This window comes from Apus apus, chromosome 2 (assembly GCF_020740795.1).
Source record: "Apus apus isolate bApuApu2 chromosome 2, bApuApu2.pri.cur, whole genome shotgun sequence".
Lineage (NCBI taxonomy): Eukaryota > Metazoa > Chordata > Aves > Apodiformes > Apodidae > Apus > Apus apus.
Window position 1 is genome coordinate 101,966,056 of NC_067283.1, and position 17,940 is coordinate 101,983,995.

The 17,940-nt window shown below is 41.1% G+C and overlaps 1 protein-coding gene across 1 annotated transcript in view; it reads right to left on the reverse strand.

The window, feature by feature from the left end:
• The window catches only part of CEP192 (centrosomal protein 192), an 84,472-nt gene extending 67,551 nt beyond the window's left edge, over positions 1-16,921 (reverse strand). The window contains exons 1-10 of the mRNA XM_051610268.1: positions 16,714-16,921; positions 14,757-14,807; positions 13,594-13,740; positions 11,986-12,197; positions 10,623-10,721; positions 9,433-9,573; positions 9,026-9,183; positions 8,258-8,408; positions 4,566-4,749; positions 91-256 (exon numbers count right to left, since the gene is read on the reverse strand). Of these exons, the coding sequence (XP_051466228.1) occupies positions 91-256; positions 4,566-4,749; positions 8,258-8,408; positions 9,026-9,183; positions 9,433-9,573; positions 10,623-10,721; positions 11,986-12,197; positions 13,594-13,740; positions 14,757-14,807; positions 16,714-16,824 (1,420 nt within the window). The 5' untranslated portion in view covers positions 16,825-16,921. The remainder of the gene's footprint in view (positions 1-90; positions 257-4,565; positions 4,750-8,257; positions 8,409-9,025; positions 9,184-9,432; positions 9,574-10,622; positions 10,722-11,985; positions 12,198-13,593; positions 13,741-14,756; positions 14,808-16,713) is intronic.
• Positions 16,922-17,940: the final 1,019 nt, after the last annotated feature.

A 17,940-nucleotide genomic window follows, 5' to 3' on the forward strand; every position in this document is an offset into this window, starting at 1 on the left:
GCGTGGAAATTTTTATTTTCAGTTTTGAATCACAGACGTCACATTTTTTAAGTAGGGGATGAGAAGGCAGTAGATGCCTTCCAAACGCACCTGTAGGTGTGTATGACAACTTCAAAAGATCTAAATCGAACTCGGTGTTACTCCATGTGATACTTTTACCACGCACTCCTACAGTGTCCTGCTGCTCCTGGTGCGGGGATCGCAAAAAGCTAGCATGGGAGCGAAAATTCACACTCAGCAGCATCGTAAGTTTATACTGCATTCAAATATGTTAAAAACAAACAAACAACCAAAAAACCCAACAAAACAAACAAACAAAAAAACCCAAAACCACAACAACCAAAAAACCCAACAAACAAAACAAACAAAGCTACCTCCTGGCTACTACAAGACGCAAAAACTTCTACTGGAAGTTCAAGCTGAGATGTGCTCCAAGCACAGAAATTATGTACAGGCTAATTGTGAGACACTGGAAAAGGCTGTCCAGGGAAATGGTGGATGCCCCATCCCGGGAAGTGTTTAAGGCCAGGTTGGATGGGGCTTGGAGTAAACTGGCCTAGTGGGAGGTGTCCCTGCCCATGCAGGGGGTCTAGAACTGGATAATCTTTAAGGTCTCTTCCAACCCAAGCCCTTCTATGCTTCTATGATTGTAATGCGTACTGGGCCACGCACCTACAAGAAGACACTGAGGCACAGGAGCATGTCCAAAGAAGGGCAATGAAACCAGTGAAGGGTCTGGAGCAGAAGTCTTATGAAGAGCATCTGAGGAAACTGGTGAAAGTCTGAAGAAAGAAAATGTAGGGAGACCTTCTTGCTCTTTACGACTACATGAAAAGAGGTTGTAGTGAGGTAGGGGTCGGTCTTTTCTCCTACGTAACGATAGGACAAGAGGAAATGGCTGCAAATTGTGCCAGAAGAGGTTTAGATTAGATATTAAGAAACATTCTTCATTTCTTCCCCAAAAAGGGTTGTCAAGCACTGGAACAGGCTGCCCATGAAAGTGGTGGAGTCACCATCCCTGGAGGTATTCAAAACATGGGTAGATGTGGTGCTTAGGGATATGGTTCAGTGTCAGACTTGGCAGTGCCTGGTTGATGGTTGAACTTGATGATCTTGGAGGCCTTTTCCAACCTAAATGATTCCATGATTCTGTGTCTTCTTTCAGAAGAATAAAAGGGACAGCAGCCTTACAAAGTGCTAGCCAAATTTAAAATGCTGCAAGTACCTACTATAATCTCCCTCACTCCTAGCGGTTCTGCTGCTTATGCTCAAGATCCCAGATCCTACACAGAAGTACAGTTCTGTCCTGATTTGAGCCAGGATAAAGCCTGGCTTTAGTCTGAAGTCATGGGAGCAAGCAAAAATAATAAAGAGGGAAGCATGAGTTTGAGGAAGCAGAGGTGAGCAGTTAAGGATGTGGAGAGAAAAGTCCTGGTTTGGAGAAGACATGAATGCAAAATGGCAGGCAGAGTAAAGAGAAGCATCAGCCTCAAGACCAGTGTCAAGTTCATTTGTTGAAGTCACAGTACATGGCCAGTCCATCAGAAATGTGACTTGTTTGCCCTGATACTGTAACAGCATGTTCCATTAGCAAGAAATGTGACTGGAATTAGTCAGGTGTCACCGCTTGACTCAGTTTGACAACAATGCTCTCAATCCCCTCCCCCTCCCACCCAGGTAGCGAAGGAGAGAGAGAAAAAAAGAGAGAGAGACTTGGCTAGATTGGAAACTGAACCGTGCAGCTTTAATTAGAATACTAATATGTGATATGAGAGTATGTATATATATATATATATATATATATATATATATATATATATATATGTGATTATACAAAGGTGTGGGTAGAAGCCTCTCGCCTCCCCCCACCTCCAGCAACTCCCACAGCACTTCCCTCAGACGAGACAATTTCGAGGAATCCCGAAGCTGCTCCTGGAGAAAGGCAGAGAGTTACGAGGGTCAGAAGGGCTTGAGGTCGACGATGATGGGCAGGTGGTGTTTTCCCAGATGCCAGACACGAGCAAAAGAAAGAGAGAGAGAGAAGAAGGAAGGGAGACAGAGAGGTGAAGCGAAGCAGCGAGAGAGCAAAGCAGGAAGGAAGGAAGTTTTCTTCTGTCATCTCCGACCTTCCCCCGAGCCTACGTAGATATATGGGATGGAATATCTCTGGCCAGTTTTGCTGTTCGTCTAACCCAGCCTCCCATGGGGGTGGGGGGGGGCGGCACAAATCCCCCCGCAGTGTCTGAGCCGGCAGAGCAAAGGCACGACCTTGAGGGCCCAGCAATTATAAAAACATTCCAGTGTCTTATCAACCTAGCAGAACATGCAGTTGCTAGTTGAAGAAAGCTCACTGGAAAGAAAAAAAAGGAATCAGCAAAAGAAAAACTGGCTTTATCCTGGCTCAAACCCGTATCTAATAATAAGACATGCTTAGCACAAAGAAAAATAATGTGACCATGCTGAATTAACTATAAACAAATGTACTAAAAGCTGCAAAAAAAAGTAATTTTCTTTAGTATTACCGTAACTGGTTATTCTGGGCTCCAAAACAGTAACAGAAGCAAATTTAAAGGGGAAAAAAACCTGCAAGCAGGCATCTTTCCCTTAGATCTGTCTTATCAAGGATGGTTACATGTAAAGAATTATCTTTGAACATATTTTACACTATTTTTTGTTACACTGCAGTAATCGAGGTATACCTGTCAGACAGAGTAGGGTCTTACAGCACAAGCTTTCAGCATAGGAAAAGAGCAGCATATCTAGATGCTGCCACCTGGCTTTTATTGATGGTTGCTTAGGATGGAGCTGTTTTTTTTTCCTGGTACAAATAGAAACACAGTAAGAAATGAAGATCAATTGCACTACTGAAGGGAGGGACTTTTTGAAGGGTTAAGACATAAATTCTGCAAGTGGCTTAAACATTCAAAAATATATTCTGCTGGTTGTGTACCTAGAAACAGGTTGTTCTGGTTTAGGAATGAATTAATATCAGTATAATAATTTTATTTTTTTTTTTACTCATTCTCTTACAGAGGAATATTGTTACTTCCTACCCCCATTTAAACCTTATTTCTCAGTCATGGAACATTTCTGTTATTTACCATTAAAAGTACGGCATTGTTCCATTTAAGTTAACTTTTTGGTTAAAAGGTCTGAGTACCTGCTTTTACTACCCTTTTTTTTTTCTGTACCTATTGACTGAAGGTTACCAGCAGCCTACCTCCAGGCACCATGAGCAAGCACCCTGTAACACCATTGTTACCTCTTAGTAATTTTTTAGTAAATTAAAACTCTGGAGATAAATCAAAATACAAACATGGTGTGTCTGAGCAAAAATATAGTATCTGAGCAAATACAAGTGAAACTCACAGGAACTTGCTATGGTTTTGGAAGCATGCAGGTTACCCCCTCCCTTACCTTGTATGAGGGGTCTAGTGCAGGAAGAAGCATAAGCCCATTCTGAAGCACACAGAAATACACTATCACACTTGGGCTTTCTGTCCTTGCTTTCCCCTAAGATCTGTTGAATAGGCCCAGCAAGTACATCCCGCGCAGTAATGCTACTCCCCAGCAATTCTATGCATTGTCCAGTTTTATCCTCCCACCTGTCTTACACCAGCCAAAGTTTGAGTTAACATGACCATGCTGACCCACAGCAATAATGTTCCTGTACTGATGCATCAAAAAAGGAGGCTTCAAAGTCAGTGCTATTTCTTCAAACTGTCCTAACTGAATTACTTAATCACAGGAAAATTGAGATAATTTGAAATCCAGCAACACTACCCATCTCTGCAGACCAACACATCCAAGAGAGAAATCAGGGCACACTCTGTGGCAGAAAAAAGTAATACACAGCTGCATATCCAGAATGGCACAACTTCACAAAGCAAAACAATGACTATATGAATGAAAAAAGCTCCTTCATCAGAAGCCTGTTTGAAAACAAAACAAACCCATCCAAAAAAAAATACTACAAGAAAAAGCATACTAATACAGACCTTTCAGAAGTTTATTAGTCAACCACAATTATAAAATTTAAATATTTATACAGCAATATGGAAGTCTTAAGTAACCAAGCACTCCAAACTATTTTGCTGCTGTGTACAGAGGAATGTGTTTTTTTTCTTTTAGGAATTGATCCAGTATCATCCTTTACTCAATCTTCTTGAAGGCAAGTTTAATTTTGAAAATTTATTTCATATTTGTCAGTGCAGTATACAAAAAAGAAAAAAATTCAAGACCAAACTAAACTGATTCCAAAAATAAAAGGGGAAAAAAAAGGGCAGGCATGCTGAAGTCAGCTACTCTGTAAATAGCTTGGAGTTAATACTGTTTGTATGTGTTGCCATAGTTCAAACGGTAGGGATTAAAGTGTTCTTTTGATACACAGACAAAACCAACATGTTCCAAATGGTGTAGTTTGTTTTGCAAAACATGCACAAAGTCCCCGATTTTTTTTTATATTTTCTGTAGGAGAGAAGAAATACAAAGGCAACCAGAAATGGAAGCATTCACAAAGACCAGAATAAGGCCCTTCAGAGTTTATTTAAAGTAACAAGTTAAACCCCTTCATTCTCAGGTAATAGATTAAGAGGCCGAGATACACATCGTCTGCGAGGGTGAGGATACTGGAGGTTGGCAGTGTCAGCATCGCAAGAGTGCTCTATCAGAGGAGGAGGAGGAAGGAGCTGGGCATGACTGGACCATCTCGATCCAGCCCGTGGGGAATCCAGAGGGGGAAAGAAATACCTGAAACAATTAAGAAAGCAACAAAACACCAAAACAAAAACAAAACAAAAACAAAACGAGAAAAGAGAAAGGTAGTAAATACAAGGAGAACCAAAGGGGAGAAAAGACATGCTGGAAAAAAAAAAAAGGCTTTAGTGTATCCATGCCAAAACCAATAGAACATAATAGCAGAAATCAAGGCTTGTAATTAAAAACAAGACAAATCTGGAAACTGTTCTTTAAAGGAAAAAAATGCAGTCTTTTCCACTGAAATTCATAGAAAAGACTACCATAATAATAATAATCCTCGTATACATCTTTACAAAATAAAAGATTGCTTTGAAAAGCAAAAGGATGATGTAACACAGCTATCAACAGGCTTTCATTCTCCCAGAATTCCTGTGATTTGTTGACAGAGCTTTTAGTAACGCTTCATTTGCAACACAAGATACACATTAAATATTACCTAAGTACATTTTCTGCATATGCATCTAATTCAGGTTAACTTCACAGCACTTCTAGCATAAAAACATCATTGTTTTTACAATACTTTAGATTTGATAATACACATTTACAGAGAATAGCTACTTCCAAGGAAATACAGTCTTTGTATTTACATATCTCAGCAAAATCCTCAGAGTAAATTTAAGATTCCTGGTTAATGCAAGACTCAGAATTAAGCAATTTTGTGACACCTCTCTGCCATTTTTATTAGAACTTACCCGTATATAGTTGTGCATTTAAGTATAACCATATTAGATACCTACAGATGTTTTCTCTCTTGCTTACAGTTGTGTGGACTTACATGAAGGAATAGCTATATGATTAATGAAATTATGGGACAACTAACAACAAACTGCATTTTGGTTTCAATCTTTATACGGCTCAGATGTTTGTGGTTTTTAGGATACTATGCTCAGAGAATTTTAGTTACTCCATGGAATTAGTAGCATAGGAATGTACATATCAGTACATATTTTTAAAACTACGTATCAGAAAAAGTACTTCTCTTAGGATGGAGAAAGTATGACATTACTTAAAACACATTCATTTGGAGTCATACTAAGTTATAAATGAAGCAATACCAAACTATTAAAAAGCTACCATCTGTACAATTGTCAAAACACAGTCTTCTGATTCCTTTAAAACTAACAGTTTCATATATTACAAAACAGTTACAAACTTGTGATCTTTAGGAATCTTAAGCAAACGCTGAACACTATGAAATGCAAAACAAATTAGTTAACAAAACCATTTCAATGAAAATTATTTTAATGGTCACTTCCCTCCTCCCATCCCAATCAAGGACAAAAATTATCATTTTTACTCATCAACTAGTCTTTTAATTTTACAAGCTTTGCAAAAAAACTGTTTTGATAGAAGTTTTAAGGTTTGGGTAGTTGTTTGTGGGTTTTTTCCAAACAAGAAGCCTCTCCAAGTATTTTTCTATCAGCAGTTCCAACAGTCTCAGACTGTGCAGGCTAGTACAAAAAAACGTACACATTTTAAAAAGGCTTTTTGAATAGCATTTAGTAGTTAGCAGGCTGCTGGTGTCTTGGGAGAGGTCAAACGGCGTTGGGGAGGGGAAAAAGGAGTTCGTTTTCCATTCCTGTGTGCATGCAACAAGCAGCAAAACACCAAAGTTACTCCAGTTAGCTTGGTATCAGCTCTGCTTTCTGTTAAAAAGGACATAATACAAATGGAGAATGGAAATTGTATCATAAATCTAGACACACAGTTACATCAACATAACAATATAGCCTTACTGACTTAATTTCCAACAATCTACATCATCTGTTCTGAAATTATTTTTATTATAAATCCAGTTGGGTGTTCATGCTTTAAGAAGGTTTTCCAGATCTGCTTATACTTTATCCAAGTGTTTAAGTGTATAGACACTGAAACGTAACACGGACAGTCACAGACAGAACAAATTGTGTAGCATACCAATTTAGTCAAGTATCAGTACATGAATCTTTATTATCAGTGTTAATACACTAAAAAAAGTTAGCAACTGCGCTTACGCAATTCAAGCCAATGTAATTGCAAAAGAAGACATGTAGTTAAGTGCATCTTTTTTTATAGTAAGGATCAATTCTAGGACAACATATATTTTGAAATTCCACAGCCACAGACCTATTGTGTTACAAAAAATCCAAATTGCAGCCAACAGTAATTTATTAAAAAACAATGCCCCTCCTCCCCCCCAACTTTTAAAACAGAAAGAAATGGAGGGAGTGTAAAATAAGGCTACAAATTTGTTTCATAATGCTTGCTGCCAACTCCAGGGAGAGAACAACCAATGGGGTAGGGTAATCTTGCTGGCAGCTGCACCCTCTTTGATAGGGAGACTCTGAGACCACACCCTACGCTAAAGAGGTATAAAATAAGACTGTATCTCCCTACAGGAGCCCAAGTGAGTACAGTTACATAGCTCTGGATATTGCATTTCCAAGACAAGACTGCATTTCAGTGTTTTTTTTTGCTACGCCCGCTAGTGCCTGGAACCAGTATCATTTTTATTTTCTCTATTCAATGCAACTAGGGATCTGGAAGCCAGAACCCCCTCAGGATCAAGTGCTGGAGGCGGGATGGGGGGCAAAGGCTGCTCTCCAAAAGCAAATTCTCAAAGTACTTTATATACGAATATTTAAACTGGGAAGAAAAAAAAGAAAAAAAAAATAAAAGCTGTATTTGTAGCTGCAGATTAATCAAAATGGAGGCTAACCCAAGGCATTTGAAAAAAAAAAAATAAAGGTGGCCACAAAACTTCAAAGCCATTTTGGCCACAGCCAGTCCTTACACAGGACACATCCTGCAAAGCTGACAATACACATTGCACTGTATGAATGCAGGGCTCAGTGTATTTCTAAATTTCAGTGTGCAAAAATCAGAACAGTTTTCAAAAGAGGTAGGTAACTTTACCTACTAAACAACAACTCTTACAGAACAAAAACATTAAGAGAAAGCAAGTTAATCTGCAATAAGAATGGCACGAGAAAGACTGAGAAACCCAAAAATTCTATTTAATTGATATTATACCTGCAAAAATGCAAGTTAACTAACACTTCCATATGATTGTTGTATGATTACAAAGCATCTTTTCCTCCTTCCCTTCTGCTACATTAACCCAGTGAAAATCAGAATTTGTTGCTGGCATTTTTGCTTCACTTTTAAATATGCATCTAAAACAAAAGGGAGGTTACACAGCAGTATGATGAAGCTTTTCCTTCTTTCAAACTATTTCAAAAATTTATTTTTAATAATGTGAAAGGTCTAAAAGTGAAAATCATTGTTTACATTGCTTATTTATACAGAATGGTTCAGTATTGCTTATGATTTTCTTTTCCTCTTAACACCGACATAACAGACACCACCACAGAGCAAAACTAGAAGAGCCTGCAGAAGTATTCAGGCAATAAATTACATTGCACTTAAAAAAATTATAAAACAAAAATAAAAGCTAAATGAAATTAAGAAGATTCAGAGACTACTTACTGAAATTCAGTCTCTCTACTATTTAACATACCTGCTGGCAGATGATCCATTTAGTGAGTTCTGTAGGCTGGTATTGGCTGAACCTAGAGAGGCATTAAAAATTCCCTGCTGAGAACTACCATTCACTGGACTCCCGTTACCTTTCAGTATACCAGTACACTTCCAGTTGTCCATGTAATTAGCTGCAAATATAGATACAAAAAACTGTCAAGTTTCTCTTCTGAAGCTCAACTTTTGATACAACTATAATGTTTCAACCGCTATGCACCTAGTGTGAATTAGAATTGAACACAAGACCAACAGATAAATTCCAAACAGCTGAGGATCTGGCCCTTCGGCTGTCCCAACATTCTCTGCCTATCCGTGACTTAAAACTCCCTTTTTGTTAAGTAGTAAGAATGCGTTTCTTTTATTAAAATACTGAGAAACAATCAAGAACGGATGAGGAAACTGCCACAGGGTTTTTTTTGTTGTTGCTTTTGGAAATTTGAACAGAAAAAAGCCAGTTTGCTTGAACAGTGTGACTGAATGCAGATTTTCTGTTCTGGCAGCAGGCGGAGACAATGCCAACAATAAATGAAACAATTTGAGGCTACAGTAACAACTAATCACAGTATACTAAATTATGCAAGTGTTCCTGCATATAAAGTTACTTTCTCTCTCTGAAATGGAAATGGGAGATATAGAAATCTATCATTCACAAATATGAACTTTTACACAAAAATTATTTTTTGAGTAAAGTTTCTCAAGTATATTCAGCATACTACAAATCTAATGTATTTCAGGTGGGTGACCTTACCCTTCCAGAGCCTAACGCAGCCATCATCACCAGAGGAGGCAAGCACTGTGCCTGTAATATTCCAGCTCACTCGCCACACCTGGGAGTTGTGATTATCAAACTGTGCCACAATATGAATTTCAAATTTTGTTAATCCTCCAGATGAGGTCAATTCTTTCCTGTTTAAGAGAAAAGTGAGAGTTCTGCACAAAACTGTTGAAAGATCTGGGCTTGAACATGATAACAAGAGAGGACTACATCTTTCAAGGAGTTTATATAACAATTGTTACTAAAGTTAGTTGTATTAAGAGGTATTCAGACAAAACTATAGACTTTTTCACTTACTACTTTTGCTTTGCAGCTACTATTAAAATAAGACTATATAGTAGGCACTACATCATGCCAAACTATCTTGCTTTTAAGCTCACCTTAGAGGTTTTAGTGTAAAAATCCGTACATCTTTGGTTGCTACAGCTAAGATGTGGAAGGACCTTCCCAGATTTGGAGCAAATGCAATATCATGTACAGGATCTGTGACTGTCATCAGAGCTTCTGCTTTTGCGTATTTCCTGTACGACATAAAAAATTAACCTTTAGTGCAATCAAAATAGGCAGTGATAAATGTTCATAAGCCAGCCATAATGGAACAAGGGAAAAAGGTTAGTATATATGATGAGACTTGCAAAAAAAAAAAAAAATTATTTAACATAACATTTGCGTGTCATTATTAGAGGCTGATTTCTTCAGAAATTGAATGCATCAGATACAGTACCTGCTAAAAAAAGTATGCTAAATCACACAACAAAGCATGGATTCCAGTACAGAGAACATTTTTGTCTAGAGTTGGAAGAGCGAAATAAAAAGATTCTTCCATTCACAAATCTACAGGCAATTTTTATCTCAGTAACTACTGTGCCTGTAAGCAGACCAGTATCTGCCTCCTTCACTGTATGATAAACATGCATTCCATTTTCCATTTACCACCAGATAAGTTAGAACAACTTTTCTTCACTGTTAATACACAGAAAACTTTGAAGCCTGACAAATACCCACAAAACACCTTGGTTCCATTCACACAGCAATCACCCTGAATGAAACCCAAGTTTTCTGTCATCATCTAAGTGAAAGTGGTTGGTCACACACTTGCTCACCTTTTCTGGTTTTGAATTCTTAACTGTACAAACTGAACTTCCACAGAACAAGTAATTCACAGGGCTTTCTGTCACTAGAAAGATGCTTTTAAAAGCTTCTTTAAGGTCAGCTTGAACAAAACAGTGCCTAGTGCAACACAATTCAAGTTTCAACTTAACCCTATAAATCACTTGCGCAAAATTAAGCATATACATTAGTAGAAGCAGAAACAATTCTCCCTTTTAAATGCTGGTACGAACACTGGCACTTCTGCACCAAGACGAAACAAAATTATCAATACCATGTCTGTTAACCTGAGTTACCATCCTGAGGTTTCCCCCTCCTCTCCCACCCAATGGCTCACAGACAAAATTATGGTATTCTTTACTACTCCATTCCACATCTAATGATAGGAATATAATAAAAGGCCATATATTACAAACTACCTTACAATCCCACAAACATTATATATTGTCATTTAACATACCTGGTATTTTCATTATATTCATAAATTTGAACCTTAGCCAATATATTTGGACTGTTGTCATCACTTCCTACAGCTATCATGGGAGAATGTGCTCGAGAGCTAAAGGTGGAAACAAATACTGTTATATTCACAAATTATTTCACAGAAAGTACATCAAGCCATTTTAAAAAATTCAGATACATGATCTATAAAGAAAACTAAACAGTAACAAAAAAAATGTGAAAAGGGAAAAAAATATCACAAGGACACATGAACAAGAAGCACTGTTCACAGTTGCTGGTACAATGTCCATTCTGTTATTTTGAAAGCCCACTTTATACAACCACTGAGGAAAAATAATCAGGAAACATTATTTGGCAATTCAAGATGATAGTCCCAGAGAGCAGGATTGATTCTATGTATGCAACTGCAGTTAAGTATTTGCCACAACTTTAATGGCAAATTCTGCATTCTTTGCAGTACTTTTAATGATTGATTTAGTGGGATTTCATTCAGGTTTTAGAAAACAGATTACACAAGCTAAACACAGGTAAGTTCTAGTTTTTAAAATCAACTTTTGACCACATCCCATGCATTACAGAGAAAGCCTGTACTCCGAACCTTCAGAACTGACTACTACTAACAAATAGAATTTCTGGATCAGCAGGACACAGACCAGTACATCTGCAGCAAAAGGCATTAAGTGCTTCTGAACAAACAAAATCCAAAGCAGTTCAGCCCCAAATGGTTTTCCCCTTCCTGTTATTGCTGGGGGAGGATGCAAGATGAGAAATGAAGGAGAACCTCTGCTTCTATGTGTTCTTCCGGGTGGGGACTACCCAACCATCAAACTCCTCTTCAATTCCTTCCTGTTCAAGAACGTTAAGTGTATCACTGAGGATATAACTAAAAGAACAGCTCTTAGGCTCTGTATTTGTGCTAGCAAGACTCTCACGGTCCCTAGTACTCTGTTGCACTGGCAAGGGTTCTTGTCTTTGTGAGAGTTGTCAAAATAATCACCTATTGCAACACCTTTCTTAAGCAAAGGAGAAAGGTACAGGGCTTGTCCCTTTATAAGCACTTTATCTTACGGAAAACCCAGTTAAGTTTTGTACGATAAAGAGCACTCCATAGCTCATTACTTGATAAAAATAAGTAAGCTGGGAATATCACCTTACAGAGCACAGGACTTTTTGTAACACTTTTCTGGCTCTGCCAAACTTGCTTTATTAAAATAAATGTTAGCAGTTTTCTTTTACATCTGAGCAATGTACACCCGGTCTTCTCCAAGCATATTTTAGGAGTTAACTCTACAAAATTTCAGAACTAACTCTTTGGATCTTAAAACAGTCATAAAGCAAAACCTATGATTTTAATACCATACCTTGAAGGATTCCAAGAAATACAACTGCAGCTTAGCTTACATGAGATTTCATGCTGCAGTGACCACTGACTTAGATTCATCACATCTGGAGCTTCATATATCCTTACAACTCCATCTGCTGAACAGGTTGCTAACATAAGACCCATATGCTTGGGTGCAAACTTTACATCTGTAACAGATGTCCTACTGTCTACCAGAGTGGTCCTCTTTACCTGCAAAGAAAGCCAAAAATTCTTAAGGAAATGCTAGACATTTCCATAAAAAAAATATTTCCTGAGGAAGGCTAATGAGTCTGGCACCATTTCATAGGATCACTTACCTCTTCCATCAAGAATTAAATAAAAATAAAAATATCTTCATACAAAAATGAATTGGAGAAATGACATCATCATTGCACTGATGCAATTTCAAATATCAAGAAATATACTCACAGTGGTATAAAAGTTCTGATACCAAAAAGAGTTGTTTAGATTATGCTCTTCAGAAAAAAACACAACAACCGAACAAAAAAGCCCACAATGCATAAGAGAAGCTTGAAATACAAGAGTATGGGCCACAGAGGGTTTGAAACTGTCCTCTTCACTTATACTGGTAGCAATATTAACTGAGATGCCTAACAACTCTGCTTTTGAATTTCAGTGCTGCTGAAGTTTACCATGAAGCATTTTCCAACAGAAACTTCAAAAGAAGGATTTCTGACAAGGGAATGGGTGAATACATCAGACACTTGATAGTAACATTAACTAGGGTGAAAGACGAAAAAAACATTGTAAACATTTGCTTATCTAGTTGTCTCCTCTCCTGTCACGAAAATATGAGTTTGAGCTGAAAAATACACATCACAACTGACTCCTGCATGTGGAAGTCAGATTTCATACCCCACTGGATGCCAAAGGTGCTAACAACCCAACTCTTCACAATCCTGTATTTTAGTGTTAGCAGAAAGTAGAAAACTGCAGATATTTTAGCAACCTAATACAAAATAAAACATTATAGGTAGGAATACTATACTGAGTTACGTAAGATTACACATGAATAACAACTGCAAAATAATGTTAAGATCTAAAATTCCCCTGATGAAATGCTACCCAGAAAATTTACTTTGAGCAAACTATTTCCCCCCCCTTCAACATGATCTACGAGACAGTTTCAAATAAGCTCTTGCCACAGAAGAACAACCTCACAACTAGGGCAGGTAGGAATTCATGCCTGGAAGTTGTTTGCCAAGGAACATCTTATTAAGAAACACCACCAGCTGTGACACTAACTGGCTTGAATGTTGTCATGTAGCTGTTTTCCCCATATGGTTTAAAATATTTACTCTATATTGGAATACTGCCACAAATTAACAAAACATAGGCAAAATGAAGAAGACTTCATATTAACATGAGAAAACAGCATGCTTTTCTTGTTTCAGAAATAAAATGTTCCGAAACCAGAAACATCCAGTAACCTGGTATTTAGAACAATTTTCACGTTCAGTCTTCTGTTTAATTCTGCAAGTTAAAGCTGGAGCCCATTGTGATAAGCAAACAGATCAATGAAGCACAGTTAATCTGTTTGTATAAGAACATACAGAAAGTGTAATTAATAAATGAAAAGTCTCACCCAGTGACTCTGGCCTCGGAGTTTATCATTTGACTCTCCCACTATTTCTTCCCATACAGCTGCAGTTCTATCAAAAGAGCAGGAAGCCAGGACCTGCCCAAATTCAGGATGGGCCCACGTCACACGCCACACAGATCCACTATGTGTCTGCAAGATAACACCAAATTACTATAGAGAAACATTTACTGTATCAGTCCAAGTGATCGTACATTGCCATGATGTTCTACAGAAGCAGAAGTAAATTCTAGGAAGTAGTGAGACTATTCCTTTGAAACCTATGTTGTTTTATAAAGCTCAAAGTTACACAGCAGCTGTTGCATTTGTTTACTCCTATAAGCACTGCAAAGTTTTGATGCTATCAAGTAATGATTAAAAGGTAAGTATTACAAGTGTATTTCAAGGCATTATTTATTACTCCCTTAAAGTGTAAGATCCAAGCTAAGAGTCTGCTCTGACACAAAGTACTGCTTGGTTTTCAATTTTCAGCCATTACCACACTCACTTCTAGCTGTATCTTCCAAAGCAGACCTTTATCTTATTGTTTATGTGAAACTTCTCTCTTGTACCTAGTCAACCTAATGCTTTTCTTTTTTTTAGAGAAGGAGAATTCAAAAGCTTCACTTGCCTTTCTCTTTACAGGGATTACTGTATTGTGGTCCTATTAAGTATCAGCTTAAGGACAATTCAGAAGCTGAATGCACTAATTACCCTCATGAAGCAGAGTCTCCACATAACACAGTGCTCGGCAAGGTTTTGAAAAAAAGACAACAGAGGTCAGATGTAACATTTAATAGCTAGATTTCTTCCTTTTTTTTTTTTCTTTCCCTTTTTTTTGTCTTACAATATACAAAAAGGAAATATTCAATTAAAAAAGAAGGTACTGTTTTCCAACTCCCTAAACATCAGCTACTGCTAAGTTTATTGATAACAAAGTCTGCCAACATAACTATGTACTAACAATATAAGACTGCACGCTAGCCTCTGCTTTAAGTGAAAGGCACTAGAGACGTTTTATAAAAGCAGAGAAAAAGTATTATGCCATAAGAAATACAGGATCTACAACAAACCAAAAGTATTGCTACTATATAAGCCAGGAAAAACTAAGTTTCTATAAAAACAAGCGAATTTATGGTTATAACTATGTAATTTTTATAAATACAAACCTTCCAGCTGGCAGTGCAATGCCAATCCCCATTTTCACTTTTGTCCCAAACCTATTGAGAAATCAAAATACATTAATACAATCTGTATGTAAGGCTTAATAAGAAGCACTAAAAAACACAGCTGTTAGAAAAAATAATATATATATACACACACACAACACTAAACATTTTCATCTGGAAAACCCTATCTGTACATGACTGCACTCAGCCTTGAAAATATCCCTACTACAGGTCAGGAGAAGAGGCATACAATAACAAAATCCACTATCATATTTAGTCTATCTTTTTTTAAGCAATACATTAGTTACAATTCTCAACACTTAATTCACTCTGTTCCATAGGTACACTACTCAGTTTCACTACAGAGCCCTCATAGTCCTCACTGTAGCATGTGTTCAGATGTGATCCAAAAACCCTAATGTGGCCCCTGGCAATCATCCCAAAGACAGAGCAGGACAGCAAAAGTAAAACTAAGCTAAAGGGGGAACAGATCTTGTTTCTCTTTCCAGTATTTCAGCCTTGATACAACTATACACAAGTCACTTAACCTTCCTCTGTCTTGATTTCCCATGAGTCTTTCAGAAAAACTGCAAAGGAAATAATTAATCTAACCAGATAAAAGACACCTCTCTAGAAGCCTTGTATACACTCCTTACGTCACTCCTTCGCTGTGTAACTTTTTATGAAGTCACCTCACTTTTGCAATTCTGGATCTCTAATACGTCTTTGGTGATGATCGTCACAGCCCACCTACATCACAGGGCCTGTCTAGTGAGAATGAGACCTGTGCTAGATACACCACTACTGCTTTACAAGTGCTGTAAAACTCTGGTGAAGAGAAAAACTCAACTGTCTCATGAAGAATACTGTTATGATTGGAAAGTAGTGTTATATTGCTACATCATATACTTTCCAAATTTTACCTACCTCTTGGCATCTTTCTTAAGAACATTCTTTTCAGTCTACAAGCTGAACGTAATCAGTCCAGACCAAAGACTGATATGACTTTGCCTTACTTTCTGGGGGAGCAGGTTTTTTTGTTGATTTCTTGTTTGTTTTTTAATACATAGCCAGGGAGAAGGGGCTGCTCACTTCTTTTTAAGGCTGATCTACTTTTGACGTAGCTTTCTGTGGAAAAGGAACTTTATCAACCATTTACCTGGTCTTATAAAATATATGACTTCTCTCTGCAAATTACATTTCTCAAATTTAACCATGTAACTCTGAACTTTTGTCCATCTTCTCACTATGCGCAAAAAATAGAAAAAGCAATTAACTTTTTGTTTACTATTTTTTAATTTCCTCTAAAATAATGTAAAATTAAGATTTCTGGTATTCTAGTTTCCCAAACCCGCCAGAGCACAGGGACCACATTTCAGCCTTTGCTTACTGACACCTCCTTATGAAACAGTAGCTTCCCTTTCCCTTAGTGCTCTTAAATAAATACAGATTCCTCAGCTGAAGCAACAAAACACGCAGCACCGCCGTAGCCACACTCTAGTCTCAAACTCTTCCCCAGCTGCAGCAGAGGCTCGGGAAAAAAAAGTTGTGTTTCCGTGCGTGCGCGCGCGTGTGTGTACAGGCGCACACCCAGCAACGTGCATCACGCGTGAAACCCGCGCCTCCGCAGCCCGATACCGCTCGCCTTTCGCTACGGGCCGCAGCCGCAACCTGCCGCCGGACCGGGACGGGACGGGACGGGACAGGACGGGACGGGACGGGACAGGACCGGACGGGACGCCGAGCGCTGCCCCTCGCTCCCGGGACCCAGCGCGGCGGTGCAGGCCCCTCCCGCCTGGAGGCCCCGACCTGCCGTGAGCGGGAATGCCGCGGCCCGGCCGGGCCCCGCCGCCCCCCGAGGCCCGCCGGGCTGCCCGGTAGGCCGCGCACCGCCCGTGCCGCGCCAGCTCCGGCAGACGCCGCCGCCCCCGCTCCAGCCCCGACGGCCGCCGCTCACCTTGACGCTCTGGTCGCTGGAGCAGGTGGCCATGCGGCGCCCGTGGAAGTCGAAGGAGACATCGTGGATGAGGTCGCGGTGATCCGCCGCGATGCTGCGCGCCACGAACATCGCCCCGCCGCGCCGCCACCCCCGCGCGCCCGCCTCCCCCGCGCGGGCGGGGCAACGGCCGCAGCTCGCGCGCAGCCGCCGGGGCCCGCCGCCGCGCGCTCGCGGCTCTGCGCCTGCGCGCTGCCGCCCGGCGGCCGGCCCGGGGCGGGGGGGGGAGGGGAGGGGCGGTGCCGGCGCGCGTGCGGGGCCGCCGCGTGCGGGCAGGGCTGTGTGCGGGCAGCCCCGCCGCCCCCGCGGCAGGGGGGAGGCCTGAGGGCTCCTGGGCGTGAGGAGGAGTCGGATGTAAGGCGCTCATTGCTAGCCACAGCGTGGTTTGGGTTGGGGCCGTTGGCCCGAGGGGCCACCTCGCCCCAGCCCCCCTGCACGGGCAGGGACCCCCCCCCCGCCCCGGGCCAGGCTGCCCGGAGCCCCACCCGGCCTGCCCTTCAGCGCTGCCAGGGAGGGGGCAGCCCCAGCCCCCCCGGGCACCGCTGCCAGCGTCCCGCCGCCCTGGCAGCCCAGAGTTCCCCCCAACCTGCACCTGCCCTCTTCCAGTTTGACACTGACCCCCCCCGAGGCCCCATCGCCGCGCCCCCTCGCAGAAAGTCCCTTCCCGGCTCCCCTGCCTTCACCACCAGGTACAACAGAGCAGGGAACAACACCTGACTAACGAAACTTGGGGTGAGCCGGCCTCACTAACACCCCAGCGCACCCTCGCTCGGGCCGGGGGGGCTCACAGCGCAGGGGCAGGCAGGCGTGCGGCCCCGCGAAGAGAAGCGCTGGTTAACCCCTGGTGCGGGCGGATCACATCGGGACCCTTGGAGACAAGGCCATCCTGCGGGGCGGGATGGGGGGTCGGTGCAGACAGACACCCCGGCGTCCCAGGGAAGGGTTGCTGCCTTTGTGGAGGTTCCGCCTGCTGCGCCAGCTGGAAGGAACGCTGGGATGCTGGAACGGCGCGGCTCCACGTCCCGGCTGGAGCGCTGCACACCGGGCGGGCGGGCGCCGTGTCGGGGGCTGGGGTCGGGCACGGCTCTGGCCTTACGCCCCCCGGGCGGGCGGGCGGGCGGGCGGGCGGACAGACAGACAGCCCCCCCCGGCCTGTGTCACGCCCGAGGCCTTTTCTGCCCCCGTGTG